At 42.3% G+C, this 27522-nt stretch overlaps 1 protein-coding gene across 1 annotated transcript in view; it reads left to right on the forward strand.

The window, feature by feature from the left end:
- Window positions 1-629: 629 nt before the first annotated feature.
- The window catches only part of sty (sprouty signaling antagonist), a gene marked incomplete at its 5' end in the record, with an annotated part of 50610 nt that continues 23717 nt past the window's right edge, over window positions 630-27522 (forward strand). The window contains one exon of the mRNA XM_017907797.1: window positions 630-963. Coding sequence (XP_017763286.1) covers window positions 630-963 — 334 coding nt within the window. The remainder of the gene's footprint in view (window positions 964-27522) is intronic.

The raw sequence follows: 27522 nt of genomic DNA on the forward strand, positions 1-27522 counted from the left end.
GGAGCCACCGTGCCGCCGCGTTCGCCGCTTTCGTTCCTAACCACGGAAATCTACCGATAATCCGTACCTCTCGCGAGTTTCTTGTTCCTCTGTTACGTTTCACCGCGCTATGCCATTACACCTATATATCCCTACTGGAGCATGTGTTTACGTGTGTGACGTGACTAGTGCGAAGCAAGAGAAGTGAAGAGCTAGAACGAAAACGAGAAAGAAAAGAGTGAGACCGAAGGAGAGACACGGAGAGTAAGAGAAAGAGCGCAAGTGAGAGAGAAAGAGAGAGAGAAAGAGAGAGAGTGTGAGAGAGAGAGAGGAGAGATAAGAGAAGAGAGGAGCCCGGCGAATTTTTTCGAAATCTCGCGGTACGCGCATATCGCTGTCTTTCTTTCTCCTCATTCTTCCCCCTCCCTTTTCGGACGCAGACCGCGTGTTGTGTGCTCGCGGAGATTCGACGACGCGAAAACAGTGAGAGACCGCGAAGGAGAGAGAGAAAGGGAGAGAGAGAGAGAGAGAAATAAACGGGAGTCATCGGCTCGCTCCTCCGATGAGTTCGTGCTCGAACACGTGCCGCGGAGACCGAAGCGAAGGATAAAGCTAAAGAGGGTTCGCGGTTCGGTGAAGGATACAGGTGAAACGGAAGTGCCGAAAGTGTGGATACCTTGGACTACGAACCGCCCCCGGTGCTGCCACCGCGGCGCCCGCCCTGGCCGTTCAACAGCCCGAGCAGCACCGCCTCGAGGTACATCGGGCAGCGCACCAGCACCACCATCGCCACCACGTCCCCGTTGACATCGACGGCGGCTACGACGACTACCACGTCGACGACGTCACTGACAACGACGCTAGTACCGGCGCCGTCCGCCTCCCAAGGCTCAACGACCTCCTCGTCTGCGCGAGTGTCGCCGCAGCCGCCACCCTTGACGCCGCCCCAGTATCCTGCGCCTCCACGGCCCCCTAGTCGAAACGGTGAGTCTTTACCCTTTTACTCTTACCTATCCCGTCGTTTTCTTCGTCTTACGAATATATACGCAAATTTTTCAATCTACTTTTCCCGACTAGCTGTGCAAGTTAGAGGTTAGGTCGCGTCACGTATTTAACCCCTTGCACTAGGATTTAATTGCGGAAGTATACACTGAAATGGTATTTCATTTTAGATAACTACTCAGATATACCAATTTTAGAAATTTTTCGAATTTTGTACGCCTTAAACCGTGCGGAATATGATTATGGCCGCGTAATTAGTATAGCTTGTAATTGTGAGATTCGAGAGGAAGAACTCGTGGCGAGTTAGACTCGTCATCGTAGTGCAAAGGGTTAAGGCTACGTCCCGCGTTATATATACCACCTGATACGCGCTGAAGTTCGAATTTCGCGCCACAAAAATGGCTACGCTCGGAACGTGTTAACCCTTACGCTGTGATTTAATTACCAGGACTATGCGTTGCGAAATTATTTAATTTTAATTAACCACTATACGCTTACCTTATTGGGGACAAAATTGTGAAGATTTTCAGGGTTTAATTAAATTTCGCGCATGTTAAAATCCACGAAATATAATTTTGGTCTAATAGGTTAACCTCTTTCGCTGTGATTTACTTTTATGCGAAGATTTTATCCTTCGGATTGTTTAATTTTTTTATAGAACCGTGCTTATGGTTGTTATAGGAAAATCTAAAATATTTCGATTTTGATAGTATGAGTGTGAGATAGTGTAGAGTTTATTTCTCGTTCGTTTTTATCCTCTTTACAAAATCAAAATGGTAGATATAGGTTCATTTCTGTTGACCTAACAATAAATTCCATAGATGCCGTAAGCATCACGTATAACATAATTATCATAGGTACCATAGTTACACTAAATACCATAATTATCATAGGTGTCATAAGTACCATAAATACCATAATTACTATAACTACCATAATTATAATAGGTATAATAGGTATCATACATACGATAGGTTCACAAGTACCATAGATATCACAGTTTCCATAGACACTACAATCACCACAGGTACCATAGGTACTATACATACCATAATTACTACAATAGGTACAATAATTACGGTACCATATGTCTCCTAAATTCATGGGTATCATAGATATCACAGTTTCCATAGACACTACAATCACCACAGGTACCATAGGTACTATACATACCATAATTACTACAATAGGTACAATAATTACGGTACCATATGTCTCCTAAATTCATGGATATCATAGATATCACAGTTTCCATAGACACTACAATCACCACAGGTACCATAGGTACCATAGATATCACAGTTACCATAGACACTATAATCACGACAGGTACCATAGGTATACTATACATACATACATGCTATACATACCATCAGTATGAAAAATACCATAATTACTACAATAATTACAATAATTACGGTACCATAAGTCTCCTAAGTTCATAGGTACCATAGATAGGTATCGCAATAGGTATATATCACAAATAGCATAAATACCACAGGTATGACAGACACCACGGATCCTTGATCCTTCCAATCGTGTCTTTCTCTTCACCCAGTTAAAGTTCACTCCGAGAGCCCAATACCTTAGCAGATCTCTCGAAGCAAGCGCGCAAAAGGTGCCGCGATCTCCGTTTCTGCAACACGCACCGGCGTTCGTCCAGAAAACGCAACGTTTAGCCCGGATCTAGCCGAGGCGGTGCTCGCCTGTTTCCGTGCGATCGGCGATCGGCGATCGGGAGCAAGCGAGGTCGCACGATTTCTTCGTGGCAATTTCATCGGCGATCGGAGCGAGCGAGCGTGACTCGCCGCGGATTGAGTCACATTACGCTTTCATAGAGGCCGGCCCGAAGGCACGGGCCGAGTAGTGAATGAAATTTACTGGTGTAGAAAGTTTGCGAGAAAGTCGCGGCCACCTTTCCGTTCGTAACACCCGACACGTTCTACGTAGCCGCGTTTCCTCCTCCCGAGCATTCTGCCTCCGCTTCGTTGCTTTCCTCCCGGCCACGGGAATGCTGACCTCGTAGGCGGGTCGCGTATGCTTTCGTGAAAAGTATTCGCTTATTGTGACTACCTATCAATGCACTGGGCGTGAATGGTATTCACCGGTGAAATTTATCTGACCGACTCGAGTTCCCCGCTTAACGCGAAATGTACCAAACGTTCAAACGCTTAAACGTTTGCAAATTTTCTACCAAATACTCTCCTAACCTAGCCTGAACAGGAGCGTTTTCGAATTTTTTATTAAATTTTTCTAAATCTAATTATCTAGCACAGCATAAATAAGCGTTTTAGAATTTTTGTTATTAAATTTTCGTAAACCTAACCTAAACTTAAACGACACCTAGCACAGCATAAATAAGCGTTTTAGAATTTTCGTTATTAAATTTTCGTAAACCTAACCTAAACTTAAACGACCGTTTCCAAATTTGTTATTAAAAATTCGACAAGTCTACCATAGCCTAAACACGTCGTTTTTCGAATTTTCTATTACATTTTTCTAAATCTAATTATCTAGCACAGCATAAATAAGCGTTTCAGAATTTTCGTTATTAAATTTCCGCAAACCTAACCTAAATTTAAACGACCGTTTCCAAATTTGTTATTAAAAATTCGACAAGACTACCACAGCCTAAACACGTCGTTTTTCGAATTTTTTATTACATTTTTTTAAATCTAATTATCTAGCACAGCATAAATAAGCGTTTCAGAGTTTTCGTTATTAAATTTCCGTAAACCTAACCTAAATTTAAACGACCGTTTCCAAATTTGTTATTAAAAATTCGTCAAGCCTATCACAGCCTAAACACGTCCATTTTTGAATTTTTTATTTAAAATTCTGCATTCAGTGTTATCATTTGCCCCTTTCGGTTTCTTCATATTTATCTTAGTGTAATAGTATGTATTATCAATTTCTCTCTCGAAGCTCTTCCTCTTTCATTCCTTCGTCCACTGCTTATATGACATGTCTTGTAAATAAATGATAATACACAGGCTGCAGCATTTCGATAGTGTCCGCGTTCAGGAAGTTGGATTTTTCTTTGGTAACACTTGGGAAAATGTCATTTATTATTCTTTCTCGGTACATAAATAATTATCTGTCCACCCTATATGTTGTTGTTATTATTATTATTGTCTTTCTACTTTTCTGACTATGTTTACGACCGTGTTTTCCACGAAAGACAGATTCTTTTCTCTTCGCGTATATCACAATGGATTCTTCCAGATAAATCACCGTTGTTATTATTATTGTTATTATTATTATTATTATATTGTCACGATGAAGATAACCGAGTGTTATATAATTTCGTTAAAAGTCGATATTAATTTTGCTAAGGCTAGCCGCGAAAATTGAAGCCGAGGAAATTGGGCACGTTTTGGGGACCAGTGATTTGGTAGTTTCTAGTATTATTTTAGCAAAGGTAACCTCGCATTCGAAGATTTTCACTATTTTTTAGTAATATTAACATAGGAAAATTTTGTCTAATTTAACGTGGAGCATAAGTCGAAACGGAATATAATTTTCCAGAGTAACGAATATTGCAAAGAATCGATATTATCATTGTTACTGTCGGTGTATATTATAGATACACATTGCACATGTAACAGCTGAGTAAATCTATGGTTAGCTCGGATACTCGTTCCCGACGAATCCGCAGCATCGGAGAGCCGTGGAAAGGGAAAGGCGTAGGTGTCGAGTGACTTTTGCGGAACGCGAAAATAAAAATCCGACTGGAAGTAAACACCGGGCTTTATCTCCGCGTTATCTCTACCGGAGTTGATTCGCGGACCTACGCTAACTGGATATTCTTTATCTGCACTCCTGATTATTCTACACCTCCGTTCGCGTTACCGTCTTTCCTCCTAGATCGCGAACACGCGTACTCGTTGCGTCCACGTTCGCGTTGGCGATTTATCAAAGCCGATTCGTCGATTGAAAACCCGCAGAGCGTAATTGAATTAGTCTCATTGCCAGTTTCCTCTCTCTTCGTGCGGAATACGATCGGCGTACGAGCGCATGCGCAGGACGCGCATTCACACCAACACAGCCGCGTCATTCGCTTCGAATGGCAATAGGAATGAATGCCGCACGGTTTGACGTACCTGCCGAGCTGCTGCGCATGCGCAACAGTTCGCGTGCAAGTCGCACCGTAAGTTTCTCGCGTATAAATATGCCGATTTATCGGGTGCTCCGAGAATCTCGCGGATCTGCCGACCACTTAGGTCACTCGACTTTTCCTCCTCTCTTTTACATATTTCTAGACTTTTCTTCGTCTTTTCTACATATTTCTAGATTCTTCTCAACTTTTCTATGTAATTCTCGTCTTTTCTCCATATTTCTTGACTTTTCCTCATTTTTTCTCCATATTTCTCGACTTTTCCTCATCTTTTCTCCATATGTCTCGACTTTTGTTCATATTTTCTACATATTTCTTGCGTTTTCCTCATCTTTTCTACATAATTCTCGTCTTTTTCATCATTTCTTGCCCATTTTTCATATTTTTTACCTTTTTCTCCATATTTCTCGGTATTTTTCAACTTTCTTTTCACCGATTCGACGAGTACTCTTCCGGAAAATTCGTGAAGTGATCATGGAGGTGCACGCTGTATCCGAAAATCGAGCTCGAGAGACTACGATCGGTATCTGCGCGGAGGTTCGATCGATCGGCTTAGTCAGAACACTGGGATATAAGATCTGACACGTAACTTTGATATCCGATCGAAGATTAGATATCCGCCATATATCGAGTAGGTGGTGTACTCTTACCGCGAAATCTGCAGCCGCGAGTGAGGCCGATCGCTGGATTTCTATCGGAATCGACCCTTGCCGATTTTACCGATTTTGCAGATTTTGCTGATTTTCCTGGAGACATGGAAAGTACTCAGTCATCTTCTATTTGTTCTCATGGAATCGATATTTCTTGGTCAACAACGTCCTGGTGTATGATCAGACCAGGACCGAAGCATCACACCTTGCACCGAGTTGATTTAGGATATTTCGAAAAATTTAGATCAGCTTTACAGGCAAGCACACCTGTTTTGGACTCCCAAAACTCGATCCTGATCATTCACATTCAGCAGTCATTTATCTGCTTTCATCTAAACGATCATTTGACAGTTTGTTCATATTTCCCGCCAATTTTCGTCAAACGGTGTATAGCGCGTTCGAGAAAAGAAGGCACAGCGTGTTTCCATCCTCACTGCTGATTAACTCCATTGACACTGCCATCGTCACAGGCAGTGACCGCTGTTAATCGAAGATGGTGACATAGATCATCGGTCATCCTTTTCTGTGATCGAGGGAGGATCAGTGGAGTTGATCCTTTGTGGACAAGACGGTTGGAGGTTAACAGTACCATGGAATCTAGTTGCTGCCATGATAGGCTTTTCAAATTGCCAATGCACGTTTCCGCTTAGTCGCTAGTTTCGTTGACAGCGCTCCAAGATGTCAAATTCTAGATTTATATAGTCATATCGATGCGTTTACGTGAGACATATGTGTAGATCTTTCAGCTCTATCGATTGTCTACGCCAAACGCATATAAGAGTTCCTCGAGAAAATTGACAGTTTACATAGAATGCATATATGCGGTCGTCGTTCGCAAAAGGTTAATCAGTCATGAGGATGTAGACACTCTATGCCTTCTTTTGTCCAACGCGCAATACAGCATCTCTCCCCTGCTCTGAGAAGAACCGAAAAATGTGCAGGAAGGTGTCAAAGTCCTATAACATATGTACGAGTTCCTCGACCAAATTGACAGTTTACATAGAATGCATATATGCGGTCGTCGTTCGCAAAAGGTTAATCAGTCATGAGGATGTAGACACTCTATGCCTTCTTTTGTCCAACGCGCAATACAGCATCTCTCCCCTGCCCCGAGCAGAACCGAAAAATGTGCAGGAAGGTGTCAAACTCCTACAACGTATATATATGAGTTCCTCCACCAAATTGACAGTTTACATAGAACGCATATATGCGACCTTAATCTGCAAAAGGTTAATCAGTCATGAGAATGTAGACACTCTATGCCTTCTTTTGTCCAACGCGCAATACAACATCTCTCCTCTGCCCTCAGAAGAACCGAAAAATGTGCAGGAAGGTGTCAAAGTCCTATAACATATGTACGAGTTCCTCGACCAAATTGACAGTTTACATAGAATGCATATATGCGGTCGTCGTTCGCAAAAGGTTAATCAGTCATGAGGATGTAGACACTCTATGCCTTCTTTTGTCCAACGCGCAATACAGCATCTCTCCCCTGCCCCGAGCAGAACCGAAAAATGTGCAGGAAGGTGTCAAAGTCCTATAACTTATATATGAATTTCTGCACCAAATTGACAGTTTATATAGAATGCATATATGCGGTCGTCGTTCGCAAAAGGTTAATCAGTCATGAGGATGTAGACACTCTGTGCCTTCTTTTGTCCAACGCGCAATACAGCATCTCTCCCCTGCCCCGAGAAGAACCGAAAAATGTGCAGGAAGTTGTCAAAGTCCTATAACATATGTACGAGTTCCTCGACCAAATTGACAGTTTACATAGAATGCATATATGCGGTCGTCGTTCGCAAAAGGTTAATCAGTCATGAGAATGTAGACACTCTATGCCTTCTTTTGTCCAACGCGCAATACAACATCTCTTCTCTGCCCTCAGAAGAACCGAAAAATGTGCAGGAAGTTGTCAAAGTCCTATAACATATGTACGAGTTCCTCGACCAAATTGACAGTTTACATAGAATGCATATATGCGGTCGTCGTTCGCAAAAGGTTAATCAGTCATGAGGATGTAGACACTCTATGCCTTCTTTTGTCCAACGCGCAATACAGCATCTCTCCCCTGCCCCGAGCAGAACCGAAAAATGTGCAGGAAGGTGTCAAACTCCTACAACGTTGCAGTCCTCCTCTTCCTCGTGTCACTCGCGATAACTCTGACACCAGGAACCACGAGCAAGTGGCACATCTGGTCTTTGTCCGCTATCGTTGCCCTCCTCGGAGGGCATTGGAGAACAGCAGCCTGTGATTTCACTCTGGTTCAGGCCGGAGCGAGTGGCTCGAGGTGCGCTAGACTTTCAGGCCAACTCTCGTAGAGGCAGTTTGCACGGCGAGGCAAGATATCGGCATGCTCACGCGCATCGTGACACAGATGCACACGGACGCACACACACGCGCGGCAGCGTCGGTCTGGCATGAATGAAACCATGATTTCCACGCATGGCGCATAGGTAGGTGACTCGTCCGGCGCTCTGCTCGACTCATCGATCAGCCAGATTAATACGCTGTATCTGTGCCAGAGATACAGCGACCAATTCCGCTCCGTTTCTTTTCCGTTCCGCCGTTCACGGAATCGATAAAGCGTCCCATACAGGAAATTTTCAACGATAAATCGCGGTGTCATAACACTCTGTTTACGAGCCTGAGCGCCCTCCAACTCGCCCATAGGTTTCCCAATCTCGCAGACAGAAAAGCACGAAATGTCGCTTTCGCGAATTTTTTTCAAGGACACCGGTGGAGTTTTTCATACGGGAGTTAGGGTACCTTCTTTGCTCGCTTTTAAAGTGTAGGACGGAATTTTTTTAACCGAGGGAGACGAATGTGACTACCAGGAGCTGGTTTTGAAGATGTAACCGGATAGCTGACGCGATTATGCGTGTTTCGCTTATGCAAAAGGGCTAATGACAAAGCAGTTTGGTCAGCAGGCGTGTAGTCATGGTCTGGAGCAAGGAAGATCAAATAGCAGGAGATTTAGAGAAATGGCGAGGCGTTAAAGTCGAAATGTCAATCTTCTATGACACTTTTTAGCCTCTCGAGCATCGAAAAAAATAGAAAAACATGTCGGATTTCGACAATTTTGGTTCCACTGATTAAGACGCGTTTCCTGAAGATACTGTCAAAATTTGAAGCCAATCGCTTCATTAGAATTCGAGTTATGCTAATCAATTTCGAGAAAGGTACCTTTGAAATTTGACATATTGTGCAATACGTATTCAAAAATGAATTTCGCGAAATATTTCGTTGTCAGATATATTTCCAAGGATCCAAACTCTAGGAAAACTCCTTAGAAAAAGAAAAAACATGATTTTTTTAAACTCTCTAACTTCACCTTTATCCAGAAGCGAATTTACGAGTAGCACTTCAAATTTCTCAATTGGGCTCCAAATTTCTCATAAACGTGACGAGAAAAAATACCGATCGGTAATTTTTCGTGAATCACGAGTGGACGTGTAACACGCAGATTTGTGGGATTAATCGCGATCGGTATGTACGAAGGGATGGGTGAAAAATCGGATTTTTGGCGTTTCGCCATCGCGTTTGCATGGCTCTGTTGGAAGGGCCGTATTGTTATTCCAGCTGCGTGTGTCATTCCCTCGAAAGGGACGAGACGCAGTCGATGACGCAAAACGCGGCGCAGAACGTGATTTTCCGATATTCTCGAACGCCTGCATCGCTCGCTGAATAATTCGAAGTACGTTTAAGATACGCGACAAAGATATTCATTATATCTCGAAAATGTTTCCCGTGGTTGGAAAATCTCGAGACCCGTCCATTATCTCTGCCTGCCAATTCCGATTCCATCGAATACCTGCAAGCTGCCACCGAACGATGATCAATCGAATCCTGGAACAGGCCGAGTCAGAGCGTGGTGGGTGACGAGGTCGAGGCGTGGAAAATTCGCGCTATCGATGATCCACGCGATTCGCGTTCCGCGAATTTCCAGTCGAACGTAATGCAACAAAATTGAACGGAATGAAACGGAACGGAATGGAACAAAATGGAATAAAATGGAACGGAATGAAACAAAATGGAACGGAATGGAACAAAATGGAACGGAATGAAACAAAATGGAATGGAATGAAACAAAATGGAACGGAACGGAACAAAATGGAACAGAACGGAACGGAATGGAACAAAATGGAACGGAATGGAACAAAATGGAACAAAATGGAACAAAATAGAACGGAATGGAACGGAATGAAACAAAATGGATCGGAATGGAACAAAATGGAACGGAATGAAACAAAATGGATCGGAATGGAACAAAATGGAACGGAATGGAATAAAATGGAACAAAATGGAACGGAATGGAATAAAATGGAACGGAATGGAATAAAATGGAACGGAATGGAATAAAATGGAACGGAATGAAACAAAATGGATCGAAATGGAACAAAATTGAACGGAATGGAATAAAATGGAACGGAATCGAATGTTTGAACCCGGTACGTTGGCAGGCGCGTTTCGAGCTACCGTTTCTTACGTAATGTGGCGCAACTGCGCGATAAACGCGGTGTGGTAACGCGTTGGAAATGCACTTGACGATGCTGGCGCAAAGACGCCGTGTCCTTGAGTGACATGTGTCCGGAATAACGAATCGAAGGAATATGAACAAAGTGATAGAAGGAGTGGTCGGCGTTGCACGTTCTCGCGCGCTCGCACGTGCGTGTTTAACTCATCAGCGAGGCATTTAAATTGCGCACCGGTCGCATCCTTCGTCCCTCCGCTCGGACAAAACAGCTCCGAGCGTAGATCGAAACCGTAGGAGGCCCGTGATCGATGTCGGATTCGCTCGACACCGAGGTCGAACAGGCGACTTCCGGTTTTCCGCGAAGCCGAGGAAAAACTGATATTCCGTGGACGTTGCCGCGCTCGCCGGAGAGGACTCGCGTTTGCGAAAGTTTTCATTCCAGATCCACCGCTTTCCGCGTAACGTCCGCGATGTTGCTGCATTCCGCGCGTTTCCACGTCGTCCGTGACAAATCGCCGCGCGAACTTCCAGGCAAACCGCGTCTCCAATATCCGCCTAACAACGCGCGCAATAGCTCACGCACGGCCACCAAAATGGGCCCTATTCGCCAATGGCGAATTGGATTTCTCAATGGTGTCGCGTTCGACAACGGATACCATAGTTCGTAACTCCCCAGATCGAGTTCGTACGTTTTCGACGCGGTGTCGTCAGGTGTATCGACCTATCTCACTATTGCAATGGCTCCGAGCCGATTCGATCTTCCCTCCAACGAATGGCGACTATAATGTCATATTCAAAACGATGTACGAAATTTCCAAGGAGACGCGCCGTTGTAGATTTAGGATTAAAAGAACAGGGGGTGGTCACGTATTCGATGAAACAGTAATTTTAACACTGGATTTACGGAACCCATTAATTTGACGGAAGGGTTGCTCCAATTATACAATGGTAACAGATTTAGTTAACTTATATTAAGACTGTTAATATAATATATAATTGTTTTTAAATTAAACTAATCGTTAAAAAAAAAGGCACGTGGTTTCCTTTACCTGTCAATGTGATAGGTGTTTTTAGAAATAAGTATACAGATAGCGTCCGTAAACTTAGTGTTAATTAAGAATATTAATACCTATTCGATTTCTAGGACCATGGCAAAGAGTAGAGTCCGACCCGAAGAATAACACGCGACTGAATCACAGAGAGTCAAAAGAAAATAAACGATCGACTCGTTGCAATTGTCAACTGTTTATATCGGTTTCGTGCTAGGTTCCAAAATTTCGGAGACGTTTTAACCGTTTGAGTGCCAAGCGGCGATTTTGCGCTTCTGTTTCGCTAAAAACTGTCAACTCTCTGGGCTGTGAAGCCTACAATCGAGACACACTCGGTTTCTGTCGATTCGCGATTTTACAGAGACGCCTTAACCGTTTGGGTGCCAAGCGGCGATTTTGCGCTTCTGTTTCGCTAAAAACTGTCAACTCTCTGGGCTGTGAAGCCTACAATCGAGATACACTTAGTTTCTGTCGATGCGCGATTTTACAGAGACGCCTTAACCGTTTGAGTGCCAAGCGGCGATTTTGCGCTTCTGTTTCGCTAAAAACTGTCAACGTTCTGGGCTGTGAAGCCTACAATCGAGATACACTTAGTTTCTGTCGATGCGCGATTTTACAGAGACGCCTTAACCGTTTGAGTGCCAAGCGGCGATTTTGCGCTTCTGTTTCGCTAAAAACTGTCAACGTTCTGAGCTATGAAGTCTACAATCGTGAGAAGCTCGGGTTCTGTCGATTCGCGATTTTACAGAGACGCCTTAACCGTTTGAGTGCCAAGCGGCGATTTTGCGCTTCTGTTTCGCTAAAAACTGTCAACTCTCTGGGCTGTGAAGCCTATAATCGAGATACACTTAGTTTCTGTCAATGCGCGATTTTACAGGGACGCCTTAACCGTTGGAGTGCCAAGCGGCGATTTTGCGCTTCTGTTTCGCTAAAAACTGTCAACGCTCTGGGCTGTGAAGCCTACAATCGAGATACATTTAGTTTCTGTCGATGCGCGATTTTACAGAGACGCCTTAACCGTTTGAGTGCCAAGCGGCGATTTTGCGCTTCTGTTTCGCTAAAAACTGTCAACGTTCTGGGCTGTGAAGCCTACAATCGTGGCACGCTCGGGTTCTGTCAATGCGCGACTTTATGATTATCGTTCAGTTTTAGATAAATTAGAATAAAATTGGAGTAATAGTACACTTTGTAGGTGTACACCTTCTTATCTTTATAAATGTCGGATGTGACTATGCTCAGAAGGATGTCAAAACGCCACCGAATCGAGGGAATTACAGCTTATTGCACGTGAGCAGAAAACAGCGCAATATTGCACCTTGGCATTTTTGATCGGGGAATGAAACAAGCGCAAAAACGCTCCTTGACACTTTTTAGACAGGAAAACAGCAAAGACCTATGACACTCAATCGGCGAAGACAAAAGCAACGATGTATAACGTTGTCTGTCAACGCGTACGCTTTGGAAATGCGCTGCCGGGTGAAATTTTCGACATTCTCGACGTTTCTCCGATCGGAACTCTTTTCTCAACGCTTGGGTCACGTCCTTTTCCGAAGCGAGATTCTCTCCTCTCCCTGACTGTTCGTAACACAAGAACACCGCCGCTATCTTCGTGTTTGCCAACCCCGTTATCTCTCGTTCCTCCGTCTTTGATCTCCTTCCTCGCTCTCTCTCGCGTCTCTCTTTTCCCTTCCATCTCTCTCCCTCCTCCGTCTTACCGCCTCTCTTGCTCTCTCTCTTTCGCTCTCTTCCCCTTCCTTTGTTCCGTCTTTGTCTCTCCGTCGTTGCTGCTCTACCCTCCCTGTTCGTCATCGTTTCATCAACTCGCTCCTGCTCGCCTGCTTTTGCACAAGCACTGAACGCAATCTACGATCATCGTTATGTGCTGTCGCGTCATATCCGGTCTGGCTGATCGCTCGCCTTCTCCCCGTTCGCCGTTCTTAATGCTTCTCTTTTCGGTCTTCTCGCTGGGTCGTTGCTTCTCCGGCCCGATCTATACGTCCGAGAATTCGATCGCTGTTCTCTCCCTGCGCTCGGCTAATCTCCTCGCATCGAAAAACAAACGATATCGCGATATCGGGTCGCTGAGATTTCGTTTCGAGCACAAATTCGACGATAGATCACCGAACGATTTAATCGATCAAATTTTAAATACCTACGCCACTGTCCTCGCGGATAAGCTTCCAATCGAATCGTTGTCTTCGTTGTTCCGTTTTCCCGAGGTCGCAGGCCTCGGTCGTCTCACGAATTGCCAAAAATTGCCAAACGTTGGTCTAAACTCTGTCAATCTAAAATAATACTGGAACACGGTGATCGGCGAACCAAGAGAAACCAGTCAAGGCGAAGTTTAACGCGTCTACCTACATACCTGTTCTCCGCCAATATATCGGAAATTATAGTAGCCCGAGTGGACGGTACGGGAAGGCCTGGCGCAGTTTATTGCCACGAAGGTATCGTGTGTCGCGATCAGCTCGCGGAGACTGACCGGAAGTCGCAGGGACGAAGATACGAGGCAGGCTGCGGCTTTAATTGGCGACTAGAGTATTCGATTCGGTTCAGGGTTCAACGAATCGGCCTCTCGGCGAATTAATTTATCGTCACTGTCACGGGGCCAACGTTATGATGCACGGATGCGCGGACTTTTATTGCGACCACGAATTATACGCGCATAAACGGGCCGTAAACGATCGGTTACATAATACCAACGATAAAGTAACGTTTACAGCTCGTCAATTTCTACCTACGATACCGATTCCTGCCCTGTTCGTGGCCGGTGTGCACACGCGTACAGGTTAGGTTGCGACCGGCACGCCACTGCGTCGTTGCCGTCCCTTGCTGGAAACGTATAAAGTTCGCGTATAATTAGCCGGTAAACATCGTCTTTACGGATAATACGATAGCGATATTCGTGAAAAGAAAAATTGTACCTTGACGACGCGATTTGGTCGTTAATTACCAAACGTCGCCATTACGTGACACGTGGTTTCATTGTCCAATGGATAAAGTGACGTTCACAGTCCGTCAATTTCTACCTAGGATACCGATTCTTGTCTCGTACGTGGTCAGTGCGCACGCGCAAGAGCGGGCGCGTTGAGGTTAGGTCGCGACCGGCACGCCACTCCGTCGTTGCGCTCCCTTGCCAGAAACGTGCAAAATTCGCGTATAATTAATCGGTGAACATCGTCTTTACGGATAATACGATAACGATATTCGTGAAAAGAAAAATTGTACTTTGACGACGCGATTTGGTCGTTAATTATCGAGCGTCGCCATTACGTGTCACGTGGTTTCATTGTCCAATGGAATCGGCGAATCCTCGTACTCGTATTTTCGGTCCCCGAGTGTTCGGAAAGAAGCTACAGTTTCGAAAGAGTTTTCTGCTGCCTCATGCACACGGTTACATCCTCTATCGCGAAGAACCACGCGCCCTTATCTCCGGGACGCTTTTACGAATTGGCACGATAAAGGCGGGAGACTGACAGCCGTGTCTCGAGCCGGAATCGATCAGCGCGCCCTCTGCCTCTTCGCCTCGCTGATTTCGAGTTTCTCCTCTTCGCGGTCTACGTATACTCGTGGACCAAGTTTAGAGGTTAGTTTTCGTCGCGTTTGTCTGGTGTTAATTTTTCCATTTTTCTCCGGTTTCCTTTTTAAAACCGCGTTTTAAACGACGGAAAGGGAGAAAAAACGGTGTTGGAGCAGAGAACGAGAAGCAACAGGTGCGAGTGCGTATAAAATTTTAGCGCGCCAAATTTAAACAGCGCGTCTAAAAGCGGGCATGGTAAAATATTTAGGGCAATCTATTCCACTTTACGGACTATTATTAGTTGCGTGAAAATTCATCCTCCCGAAATAAATGCCATCCTTTCTCTCTCCCTCTCTCTCTCTCTCTTTCTCTCTCTCTCTCTCTCGCTCGCTCGCCCTCTCTCTCTCTTTCCAGCCGCGCGGTTAGTCTCGCTCCTACGCCCGACTGTTCTTTGACTTTTCTCTGGCCGTCCTTGAAGGGAAGGGAACGTTGACCCTCGCGAGAACGTCCATCTGTCCGTCCGTCCGTCCGTCCGTCCGTCCGTCCGTACGTACGCTGGTCCGAACGTGGTTTCATTCAGAATGCGATGCCAGCAAGATCGACGTTGATATATACTGGATGAGGAATGATGCTGCAGAACAGGGAACAACACCAACACTGTTGAACCCCTGCCTTCTTCTTTTCTCCCTTTTTCTTCCCTCCGCAACCTTCGCGCAGCGTGCACCGTTCCCTAGGTAGCTCCGTCAACTACGCGGACGTCGCCGTGACGCGAATAATCCCGCGGAGAGCACATCCGAGTCGATATTAATCTGCTATCGATAAGCCCGTCTCGGCGCTAGCTGTCCTCTTGTATACGCGCCTGCGCGTTATCCAAACCATCGCCATTATTCTTTAATTCTTCCTATCTCGCTTTCCGCTTTTCTCTTTGGCTTCTTTAGAATTAGTTTTGCGATTAGTTATCCAAATTTTTAATTTTGAATTTTTAATTTTGAATTTAAAATTTTTAATTTTTAATTTTTAATTTTGAATTTAAAATTTTTAATTTTTAATTTTTAATTTTTAATTTAAAATTTTTAATTTTTAATTTTTATTTTTGGGTTTTGGGTTTTAGTAAGTAAATTGGAGGTGAAAGTGTTTGGTATATTCACTAACTATTACTAAAATTATGAATTTGGATTTCAAGTAGAATTTTTTAAAAAGAAAAATAAGTTCTCTATATTTGACCATATCCAGAGCAGAAGGGAATACAGAATTTCCAGTATAGAATTTTTCAAAACTCATTTGATAGAAAGTTTTATAGACAGAAATCTGCTCTCTCCTATAAAAATTTTTGATTTTAACTAAAACAGAATTTAAAAAAGGAAAGGAACAGGTCCATTAAAATTCCCCAAGTCCAAAGCAAAAGCAAATATAAAATTTCCAAAACTGATTCGATAGAAAGCCCCATAGATACAAAGTTTTCCCCCCTCCTACCAAAATTTTCTATTTCCCCTACAAATTTTTTAGGATTTAGGATTTTTTTAGGAAAAATAAATGAAGAGCTTCATTAAAACTCGCCATACCAAATGCAAACACAAACACAGAATATATTTTAAAACTCCTTCGACATAGCCCCCCATAAATACAAATCTTCCCTCTCCCCTCCCAAAACTTTCAATATTCTCAAAATAAAGCACACCTTTATTAACACTAGATTTACGGAACCCGTCAATTTGGCAGAGGGGTCAAGTGAATTATACGATGGTAACAGATTTAGTTAACTTATATCAAGATTGTTAATATAATATACAATTGCTTTTAAATTAAACTAATCGTTAAAAAAAAAAAGGCACGTGGTTTCCTTTACCTGTCAATTTGACAGGTGTCCTTACAACTAGGTATTCAGACAGCGTCCGTAAACCTAATATTAAATTTCATAATAACATATTCAAATAAAAATTTCCAAACCAAAGTCCCCTTTGTTAGTGGTGGATGAAATTTAATAACAACAAGAACAATTCTTTATTGAAATACTAACATTATAAAACAAATATAACGTTTAAATATAATTAATTTCTCACAACTACTCTATCACAGGACTTCTCACTATTATAACTCAATTGCAACTAACATATCCCAAAATCACTCACTTTTTCTTTTTCTTCATACATTACATTGACATACACAATTCACACACACCTCAATCGTTACACGCATACTCATTTATCGCAATAACCTGAATTCATTACATATTTGAATCCCATGCATACTTGTTCCACTTATTCCAACACATATATACTTAAAAATCTATGTAAGCACTACCACACCCCTATCGTTCCCGAATATATTATCCCGCGAAATTGAAACAGGTAGCCCGGACCACCCCATCTCCCCCATCACTGTGCCCCTGTTTCCCCTAATACCTAATACCTAATACCTAAATCCCCTCGGCTACTGTGGGCGCATATACGCGCTAAGAAATTTTGCTTTTGTCACACGGAGGGCGCATACAAGCGCTCAACACAGTTTGCTTTTGTGACACGGAGGGCGCATACAAGCGCTCAACACAGTTCTCCTTTCTCACACGGAGGGCGCATACAAGCGCTCAACACAATTCTCTTTTCTCACACGGAGGGCGCATACAAGCGCTCAACACAGTTCTCTTTTCTCACACGTAGGGCGCATACAAGCGCTCAACACAGTTCTCCTTTCTCACACGGAGGGCGCATACAAGCGCTCAACACAGTTCTCTTTTCTCACACGGAGGGCGCATACAAGCGCTCAACACAGTTCTCTTTTCTGACACGGAGGGCGCACCTCTACCCAAAATTTTGCCGTTCTCGGCGAACATTGTAAATGAATTCCTACCCATGTGGTACGACCGGTGCGTTTCGAAGTCTGTCGTAGTCAAAGGGTTAAAGGACGGGTCCGTGTGCATGTTGCTCACCCTGCGTGCGTAACGCGTTAACCGAATAGAACTGTAACGAGATGGCGGTGCAGCGAGCACCGGCTCCCTTAACGAGAGGAATTCCTGCCGGTTGGATAAATATCGGGAGACGCATGTAGGCCGCGGCAATATGTTTACATACGTAAAACAGAGGTTTCCGGCGGAGTCCGGAGTCCGCGCGTATACACAATGCTCGCGTCGAAAATAGTTTTTCAACGTGCACGAGGGTCGGCGTTTCACGACATGTGGCGGAGTGTGGGTTGCTGCTGCGTGGGCATGTATTTATATATATACGCGCGAATACGTAAACTCGCGTACGTGACCGCGCATTTGATATCCGGATTTCTCTGGGCCTCCGTTGGGTAATCAGCCGATCGTTTTCAGCGAAAAATATTCAACGCGTTCCCTCGTATTTTTCCCGCATAAAACGCTCCTCCTCCGCATTATTAATGCCCTTTCACGGCCCCCCGACCCCCTCCCCGACCAACCGCCTCGTTTTCTCCCGTCCCCGACGCTGCCCAGGCCCCCGATTTTCCTGCCCCCCCTCGCCGGCTGCAAATTCGTTGGAAATCGCGCCATTCGTGACAGACGCCAGTCTACGATCCCGTGGATGGTTATGCGAGTGAATTGCACGATGATGCATGATCAGAAATTAATTCTTAAGAGTATTATACGTTACACAGACACCTTTGTTTATATCTTTGCACTCCTGTGGTTCAAGAGCCACCGAGAGACGGTGAAGGAAGCAATTAGGCCTCGTGTTCCCAACAACGGGTACACAAACCTGTACCCCAGGATAATGCACCGATTATTTTATGGTGTCGCCAAGTTGTAATGGATTAGTCGATGTGGCTGATTTATCTCTGATTTTATGCAATTATTATATCGGTTGCAGTTTGGGTACGCGAAGTTAACCTAGAGAGGTGACTCTCGGTCACCATTTAATCAGATTCTAAAGATCGACGTTAATTACTATATCAAATTTAAAATTACCTAACAATGTGTGCGATGTCGAAGAAAAATAATTCTACGTCTTAATTTGCATATGATTTTTCATTTGCCAGTTTAGAAATATCGTCGACTCTATGACAGAAAGTCTTCGAATTACTATTTTTCTGTAATAGAAAAGTCGTCGAGTGCAAAGGGTTAATTGTTATGGTTGTTCTATAGCTCTGATGTTCTTCGAGTTGTTACTCTTCGCAATATCGAAGCAATATATGAAAATGGTTGCATTAAGAACAGCCTTAAAATAAAAATATTCAGGTCTTCTACGTAACATCGAAACAACACGCGATTGTAATTCCATCAAAAACAGCCCTAAGCTCTATAATTATCTTAACGATAATTATTTTGATCATAATCGAGGAACTCATAAAATTTCCACTCCTAAATTTCCAAAAAATAAAAATATTCCGACCAAGAACAACCCTAAAGTAAAAATATTCACACTTTCTACTTAACATCGAAACAACACGCGATTATAATTTCATCAAAAACAGCCTTAAGCTCTATTATAATTCTAACGATAATTATGTTGACCATAATCGAAGAAACCATAAAGCTCCCACTCCCAAATTCCCAAAAAATAAAAATAAAATAAAAATATTCCGACCTCAAAGTTCTATGCAAATTCAAAGCAACACGCGACAGAGTCACCATGAAAATTGACCCATCTATGCAAATCTTTCTCTTCTTTCTCTCTCTGTCAACGAAGCGCGTAACTATCCCAAGAACCACCCCGTTCCTCTCATGGATGTGATATATCGCGCTGATTGCAATTTTCCGGCGCAAAGTCAATGGAAAGTCATAGGGGTAACTGAAATGGCGACACGAGAAATCGGCGAGCGGAGGAAGCGGTATAAAATGGTGGCCGAGGACGCGAGTCGACGAACAGACGCACAATCAGAATTCCCGGCTGGCGAGTGATTTCACGTAACGCGAATGTGGTAATACCGGCTATAAATTTCCATTCCGCGAGCCGTGCAATTACGCTGGAATCGCTAACGAACTTTTCTCGGAGACGGGCAGAGGTGTAGAAGCGCGCGAATCGTGGCAGCCGACGCCGACGACGACGACGGCGACGAAGAAGAAGACGAAGACGACAACGAGTGGGTGGTTGGGCGAAGATCCCGGCCATATGGTGTCCACATTCCATTTCTCGTGAGCCGGCGATAGCTGCGTGTTTGCTCTCTCGTTCTGCCGACAGCCTCGGCAAACCTCCCGCCTCGCCAACGCCTGTAATTCTCTCTCTTTCATCGAAAAAACACGCTTCCACGCTTTTCCACTCGCGTTTTCCCTGGAAAAACGCACTTACCGGCTTTTTCACCTGCGTTTGTGACGATGAAAGACACTTTGACGATTTTCCACCTGTGTTTGTGATCGGAAAAAGGCACTTCGACGCCTTTCCACCTGCGTTTGTGACGAGAAAAACCATTTCGACGCTTTTCCACCCGCGGTTGTGACCGGAAAAGGCACTTCGACGCCTTTCCACCTGCGTTTGTGACGAGAAAAACCATTTCGATGCTTTTCCACCCGCGGTTGTGACCGAAAAAAGCACTTCGACGCTTTTCCATCTGCGTTTGTGATCAAAAAGTGTATTTCAACGCTTTTCCATCAGCGTTTGTGATGGGAAAAGACACTTTGAAGCTTTTACACCTGCGTTTGTGATGAAAGAAGGCACTTTGACGTTTTTCCGCCTGTGTTTGTGATAGGAAAACACACTTCGATGCTTTTCTACCTATGTTTGTGATATAAAAGGACACTTTGACGCTTTTCCACCTGCATTTGTGATGGGAATAAGCACTTCGACGCTTTTCCATCTGTGCTTGCGATGGAAAAAGACACTTGAATGCTTTCGCATTCACGTTTGTGATGTGAAAAGACACTTTGACGCTTTCTCACTTGCGTTTGTGATGGAAAAAGGCACTTCGACGCTTTTCCACTTCCGTCTTTCCTCCATCAAAGACCCAATACCCAAAACACTTCGTATGACTGTAGCTAACAGTTGAAAAGAAAATTTGCAAAGACTATTAACCAAAACGGCACCGTCGATCGCAAAATTTTCAACCAAATTAAAAATCTAAAACGCACCCTACTTCGGGGCCTTACCTGTTAAAATACCGGTTAAAGTGCCCGGTGGGAAAATGTACGAAAAGACTGGAAGCTTATGCGAAATCGGGGCGGAAGGAAGCATAATGGAAGCTCGTCTCGGGTGATCGATCATCTCGCTGGAGCGACGGTGGTGCTCGCGGCTTAATCACCGTCGTAAATCATCCGAGCCTGTGCTTTTTTCCAAACGCGATACCCTCCCCAATGATTTTACTGCGCTTTAAATTTGAAACCGATGCCGGATAAAGGTAACAGACCGGGGCTGGTGCTGCAGGTACGCCTCGGACGGAACAGGTAACGCAAGGTGGCCGGAAAGCAAAGGACGGGAACAAGGGATCCTAGCCATCCATTGTCTTCCTTTCCCGCCGAGTCTCTCGCCAGCTCGCTTTGCCAGCCTGCCAGGCCTTTGTAACCAAGTCACTCGTCCCGAGGGTTCCCCGAAATTTCTTCCCGTGTCACAGGCAACCACCTTTCCTCGCCGCACAAGTCGCGGCAGTTATTGGGATCGGTTACCGGCCAGCTTATGCTTACCAGCGATAATAAAAGTCGATTGTTTCCGGGACTGTGTCCGGGGATGTCGGGGCCCTGGCTGTCTTCGGCAAAATGGGGGGTTTTCCGGATTACGCGGCGATTTTCGGGCCTTGGGGTAGGTCCGAGGAGTCCTGAGCGTCTTTCAGATCCCGTTATCGTTTTCGGGAAAAATTACTGCTGGGATTCGTTCGGATGTTTTTGGGGGGTCGGGGGTCTGGGAAAATGGGGTGCTTTCCGGATTATGCTGGAATTTTGGGGAGTTTTTGGGGACTTTGGGGAGTTTTGGGGATTCTTCAGGCCTCGATATCGTATGTGAGAAATATTACTGGTGGAATTCGTTCGGATGTTTTTGGGGGGTCGGGGGTCTGGGAAAATGGGGTGCTTTCCGGATTATGCTGGAATTTTGAGGAGTTTTTGGGGACTTTGGGGAGTTTTGGGGATTCCTGAGGCCTCGATATCGTATGTGAGAGATATTACTAGTAGAATTCGTTCGGATGTTTTAGGGGGGTCGGGGGTCTGAGAAAATGCGGTGCTTTCCGGATTATGCTGGAATTTTGGGGAGTTTTGGGGATTCTTCAGGCCTCGATATCGTATGTGAGAAATATTACTGGTAAAATTCGTTCGGATGTTTTAGGGGGGTCGGGGGTCTGAGAAAATGCGGTACTTTCCAGATTATGCTGGAATTTTGGGGAGTTTTGGGGATTCTTCAGGCCTCGATATCGTATGTGAGAAATATTACTGGTAAAATTCGTTCGGATGTTTTAGGGGGGTCGGGGGTCTGGGAAAATGGGGTGCTTTCCGGATTATACTGGAATTTTGGGGAGTTTTTGGGAGCTTTGGGGAGTTTTGAGGATTCTTGAGGCCTCGATATCGTATGTGAGAAATATTACTGGTTAGGATTTGTCCGGATGTTTCTGGGGATTTTAGGGTCTTCGGGAAAATAGGCTGCTTTTCGGATTATGAGGGGGTTTTGGCAAGCTTCATGGGTTTTTAAGATCCCATATCCCAATATCGTTTCTGAGAAAAATTACCGATAGGATTCGTTCAAATGATTCTGGGATGTAGAATATTTTTAGGAAGCTTGGGTGTTTTCCACATTTCGATTATATTCGAAAATTTTCAGCATTTTTTGGATCTTAGTTATTTTTGAAAATCTTGGATACTTTTGAGAATTCTTGACGTATTTGGGACTTTGGATATTTTCAGGATCCCGGTTGTCCTCGGAACGCTTGGAAATTTTTAGAATCTCGATTATTTCTAGCAATCTTGGACGATTTTTGGACCCAGTTGCGATCTAAAATTTCCTGAAGATCTCGATTATTTTCCCGAATTTTTCGCAGTTCTAGATATTTTCTAGATCCCATTCCGATCAGATATCTTTAGAAATTCTGGGTCCGGTCCCAATCTTATACACCCCTAATTCTTTCATTCGCCCTAACAACCGTGTCTTCCTCGACACTTTCCACACGTTGAAAATTGATTTCCAAAGTGAAAGAACGTGAAAGAAGGTGAAAGAAGCTATTAGGCGATTGGAGAAATGTCGCATGCGCGTATGAGAATCTCCATCAGGATTTGCTTTTCACTTTTGGTGGGATTGGAGATTTAGAGACGCGACTTCTGTCCGCGGACAGATGTTTAGTCTCTGATTCGCGTGGTCGAAGGTACTAAAGTTGCAGAGGATAGTTTTATTTGAAATTTTGAACATTTCCTGTGGACCAAGGGTTCGAAGATGACGGAGACTTGGAAAACTGATCCATCCGAGTACGTATTCCATAAATTCTTTGTCTATCTAACACTCAGAGTCACTAGAGACTCGAAGAACTGTGCTTCATTATCCAAAGGTCTTCAAGAATTTTTCAAGAATTTTTTCCTGCATCGAGGTCCTTATCCTTCGTTTTCCACGTTTAAAATACTCTGGAAATTTTTAAAATTGTGTCACCTAAATATTTTTCGAGTTCTTTAGTTCCAAATTGCCGCGATATATTCAAAGTCACTAGATATTTATCACTAGACCAACCACGAAAGTTTCCCTGCATGCAGATCCTTGTCCTTCGTTTTCCACGTTTAAAATATTCTGGAAATCTTGAAAATTGCGTTACCTAAGTATTTTCCGAGTTCCTTAGTCCGCGATTGCTACGATACATCCAAAGTCACTAGAAATTTATCACTAGACCTACCGCGAGAAGTCAAAGGAACTATAGATAGACAGTTGAAGGAAGAAAAACTTATACAGAAGTAAAATCAGAAGAAATATCGAAAAATTCACACTTAGGAGATCAAAAGACCCAAAACGCTGAATACAGAATTTTTCAATTTTTATTAAAAATTTTTAATACAAATTTAATGATTCTCATTCGGCCTGTGGTATGTTGTCAGTGTTAAAAGTAAACACTGTCCTATGCGTTCATCGAAATCTCCATCCTGTGTCTTTAATACTCCATTGCATCCTGATCTTCACCTTCCCAAACACTTAGAAAGCTGACTATACCTATATAGTGATTTTTCATCCTTTTACTTCAATCCTCAATAGTACCGCAATGTTTCCATTTTGCGTTTCCAAGTTTCCATTGCTTAGAAAAATAGGATTATATTATTATAATAAATTTCGTCGTGAAATTTAGAGTACAAAAGTACTCGTATATTTATATACTTCATATAAAAATAATATACTCATATACTTTATATATTCCACGTTTTTGACTCAATTTCGGCTGGACCCGTTGTAATAGCATCTATACGATACCATAATTAGGTACTATACGATAACTACGTAATTTCGAAACGAAGTACCCATTTCTAATTCAGGCTCGTATCGATTTAAAATGGATCCCGAGGATCTCAGGACGGAACTCGGTAGATGGTGAATGGTTAGATCCGAAATGGGTTTTCGGATTTGGAGGCGAGGTATCTCGGAGAGGCGCTATAGAAGGCTGTGGATTTCGTCGAATCGGGAAAAGGAAAGTTTACCGAGTTTTTAGGCCGAAGTATCGCGTGTAGGTTTCAGGGAAAACCGGATGCATCTGTCTGTGTGACCGGTGCTGGCTCGGCGAGTCGTCCCGGGGCCCCGCGCCGGAGTGCCCGTCGTATTTTCAGGCTATTTCCTTTCGTAATCAATTTCGAAAGTGTTGTTCGACACTGCCGTGGGCAAAGATCGGAGATAATCGAGTGGGAATGCCACCGCAGGGGGAATAAATAATCGGATGCAGCGGGTTCGCCGGGCGACGCTTAAAAATATGCCAGCACTGAATCGCGGAGAGATGCCTCTGGTGCATCTTGAATATACCAGTGTGTGTGTGTGTGTATGTGTGTATGCACGCGTGCATGCGTGCGTGAGTGCGTGCGTGCACGTTGCGTGGGCGCAGTCTGAAGGATATCCGGTGTTGCTCTCGCTCCTTCCTTTCTCTCTCTCTCTCTTTCTCTCTTTCTCTCTGTCTCTCTGTCTTTCTTTCTCTCACCTCTATTCCGCTCGATCTCTCTCCGTTTGCCCTCTTTCGAAACGCCCTCATCGTTTACTAATTACCGGCGGTCTTGGTTAATCCGGACATCGAATTTCCTATCTCGTTAAAGAATTTTTATTATTTCCGAGAATATTAACCCCTTCTTAAATAAAGAAACAAAGGGGCAGGGGAGAAAGAAAAAGGAATGTTGGTAAAGGAATATGGCGAGATTGATTATAGTAACGCGATTCGTTGGTGCGATGGATAATAATGATTAGGATCGAGGAATTTTCTTCGTTTTTGGAGATTTAAATGGGGAATAAATGTAACACGTAGAATTACAAATGTATATTATATGTGTATATTAAAATACATATATGGAATTTAAATCAAAATTCTATTCTATCGATAAAAATTAATATATATTTATTAAATCGAGGAATTTTCTTCATTTTTGGAGATTTAAATGGGGAATAAATGTAACACGTAGAATTACAAATGTATATTATATGTGTATATTAAAATACATATATGGAATTTAAATCAAAATTCTATTCTATCGATAAAAATTAATATATATTTATTAAATCGAGGAATTTTCTTCACTTTTGGAGATTTAAATGGGGAATAAATGTAACACGTAGAATTACAAATGTATATTATATGTGTATATTAAAAGACATATATGGAATTTAAATCAAAATTCTATTCTATCGATAAAAATTAATATATATTTATTAAATCGAGGAATTTTCTTCACTTTTGGAGATTTAAATGGGGAATAAATGTAACACGTAGAATTACAAATGTATATTATATGTGTATATTAAAAGACATATATGGAATTTAAATCAAAATTCTATTCTATCGATAAAAATTAATATATATTTATTAAATCGAGGAATTTTCTTCACTTTTGGAGATTTAAATGGGGAATAAATGTAACACGTAGAATTACAAATGTATATTATATGTGTATATTAAAAGACATATATGGAATTTAAATCAAAATTCTATTCTATCGATAAAAATTAATATATATTTATTAAATCGAGGAATTTTCTTCACTTTTGGAGATTTAAATGGGGAATAAATGTAACACGTAGAATTACAAATGTATATTATATGTGTATATTAAAATACATATATGGAATTTAAATCAAAATTCTATTCTATCAATAAAAATTAATATATATTTATTAAATCGAGGAATTTTCTTCGTTTTTGGAGATTTAAATGGGGAATAAATGTAACACGTAGAATTACAAATGTATATTATGTACGTATATAATATAGGCCTGCAGACCACAGACAAAATATCTATCAGTAAGAAAAATTAATATATATATTATAATAATAAAAATTAAAATTTAAATAAAAATTCTATTCTATCAATAAAAATTAATATATATTTATTAAATCGAGGAATTTTCTTCATTTTTGGAGATTTAAATGGAGAATAAATGGAAGACGTAGAATTACATTTATTCTTCATTTAAATTTACAAAAATTAAGAAACTTCCATCGATCATTCCTCCCGAATTCATCGAATTCCCTATCTTTTTTAGAAAATCCATGCACTCCATTCATCATCTACATTGATCTTCAATACCATCCAAATTACACGTTAAATCTTCGAATTTTCTATTTCACGTACGAAAAAGATAACCCCCACGAATATTAACCCCCTTCTCTCTAAAAAAAAGTAATTAATAAATAATAAATAACATTAGAGAACCCTCGTGAATATTAACTTTCCCACAAAAAAAATAATTAATGAATAAATTGCATTGGAGAATGGAGAAGGCTGGCAACAACCAAAATAGTTTCCTTCCATCCACAATACCACCTAAATTACACACTAAATCATCGAATTTTCTAGTTTACGTACGAAAAATATAACCACCACGAATATTAACTCTTTACACTCGACGATTTTTAGGCTAGAGAAGAGTAGAAATTCGAAGATTCTCTACTAAAAAACTGACGATACTTTTTTAAGCAGTAACTAAAGAATTATATAATAACAGAATTGTAGAATTATTTGATTTCGATATCTCGCACATTGTTAATTAATATCGATTTTCCAAATTTTATGAAATGGTGACTGAATCGCACCTCTCGAGTGCAAAGGGTTAACCTCTCCAAAAAAAGAAAAAAGAAAAAGAAAGGAATGAATAAATAATAATTAGCAATGAAGAACGGAGAAGGCTGGCAATAACTAAAATAGTCTCCTTCGATCTTCAATGCCACCTAAATTACACACTAAAGCATCGAATTTTTTATTTCACATAGGAAAAGGATAACCCCCGCGAATATTAACCTCTCCAAAAAAAAAAAGAAAATAAATAAAGGAATAAATAAATAATAAATAATAATGAAGAACGGAGAAGGCTGGCAATAACTAAAATAGTCTCCTTCGATCTTCAATACCACCTAAATTACACACTAAAGCATCGAATTTTTTATTTCACATAGGAAAAGGATAACCCCCGCGAATATTAACCTCTCCAAAGAAAAAATAAATAAATAAAGGAATAAATAAATAATAAATAATAATGAAGAACGGAGAAGGCTGGCAATAACTAAAATAGTCTCTTTCAATCTTCATTGCCACCTAACTTACACACTAAAGCATCGAATTTGTTATTTTACATAGGAAAAAGATAACCCTCACGAATATTAACCTTTCCAAAAAAAAAAAAAAAAAAAAAAAAATGAAGGAA

Source organism: Eufriesea mexicana, unplaced genomic scaffold (genome assembly GCF_001483705.2).
Source record: "Eufriesea mexicana isolate 0111107269 unplaced genomic scaffold, ASM148370v2 scaffold9187, whole genome shotgun sequence".
Lineage (NCBI taxonomy): Eukaryota > Metazoa > Arthropoda > Insecta > Hymenoptera > Apidae > Eufriesea > Eufriesea mexicana.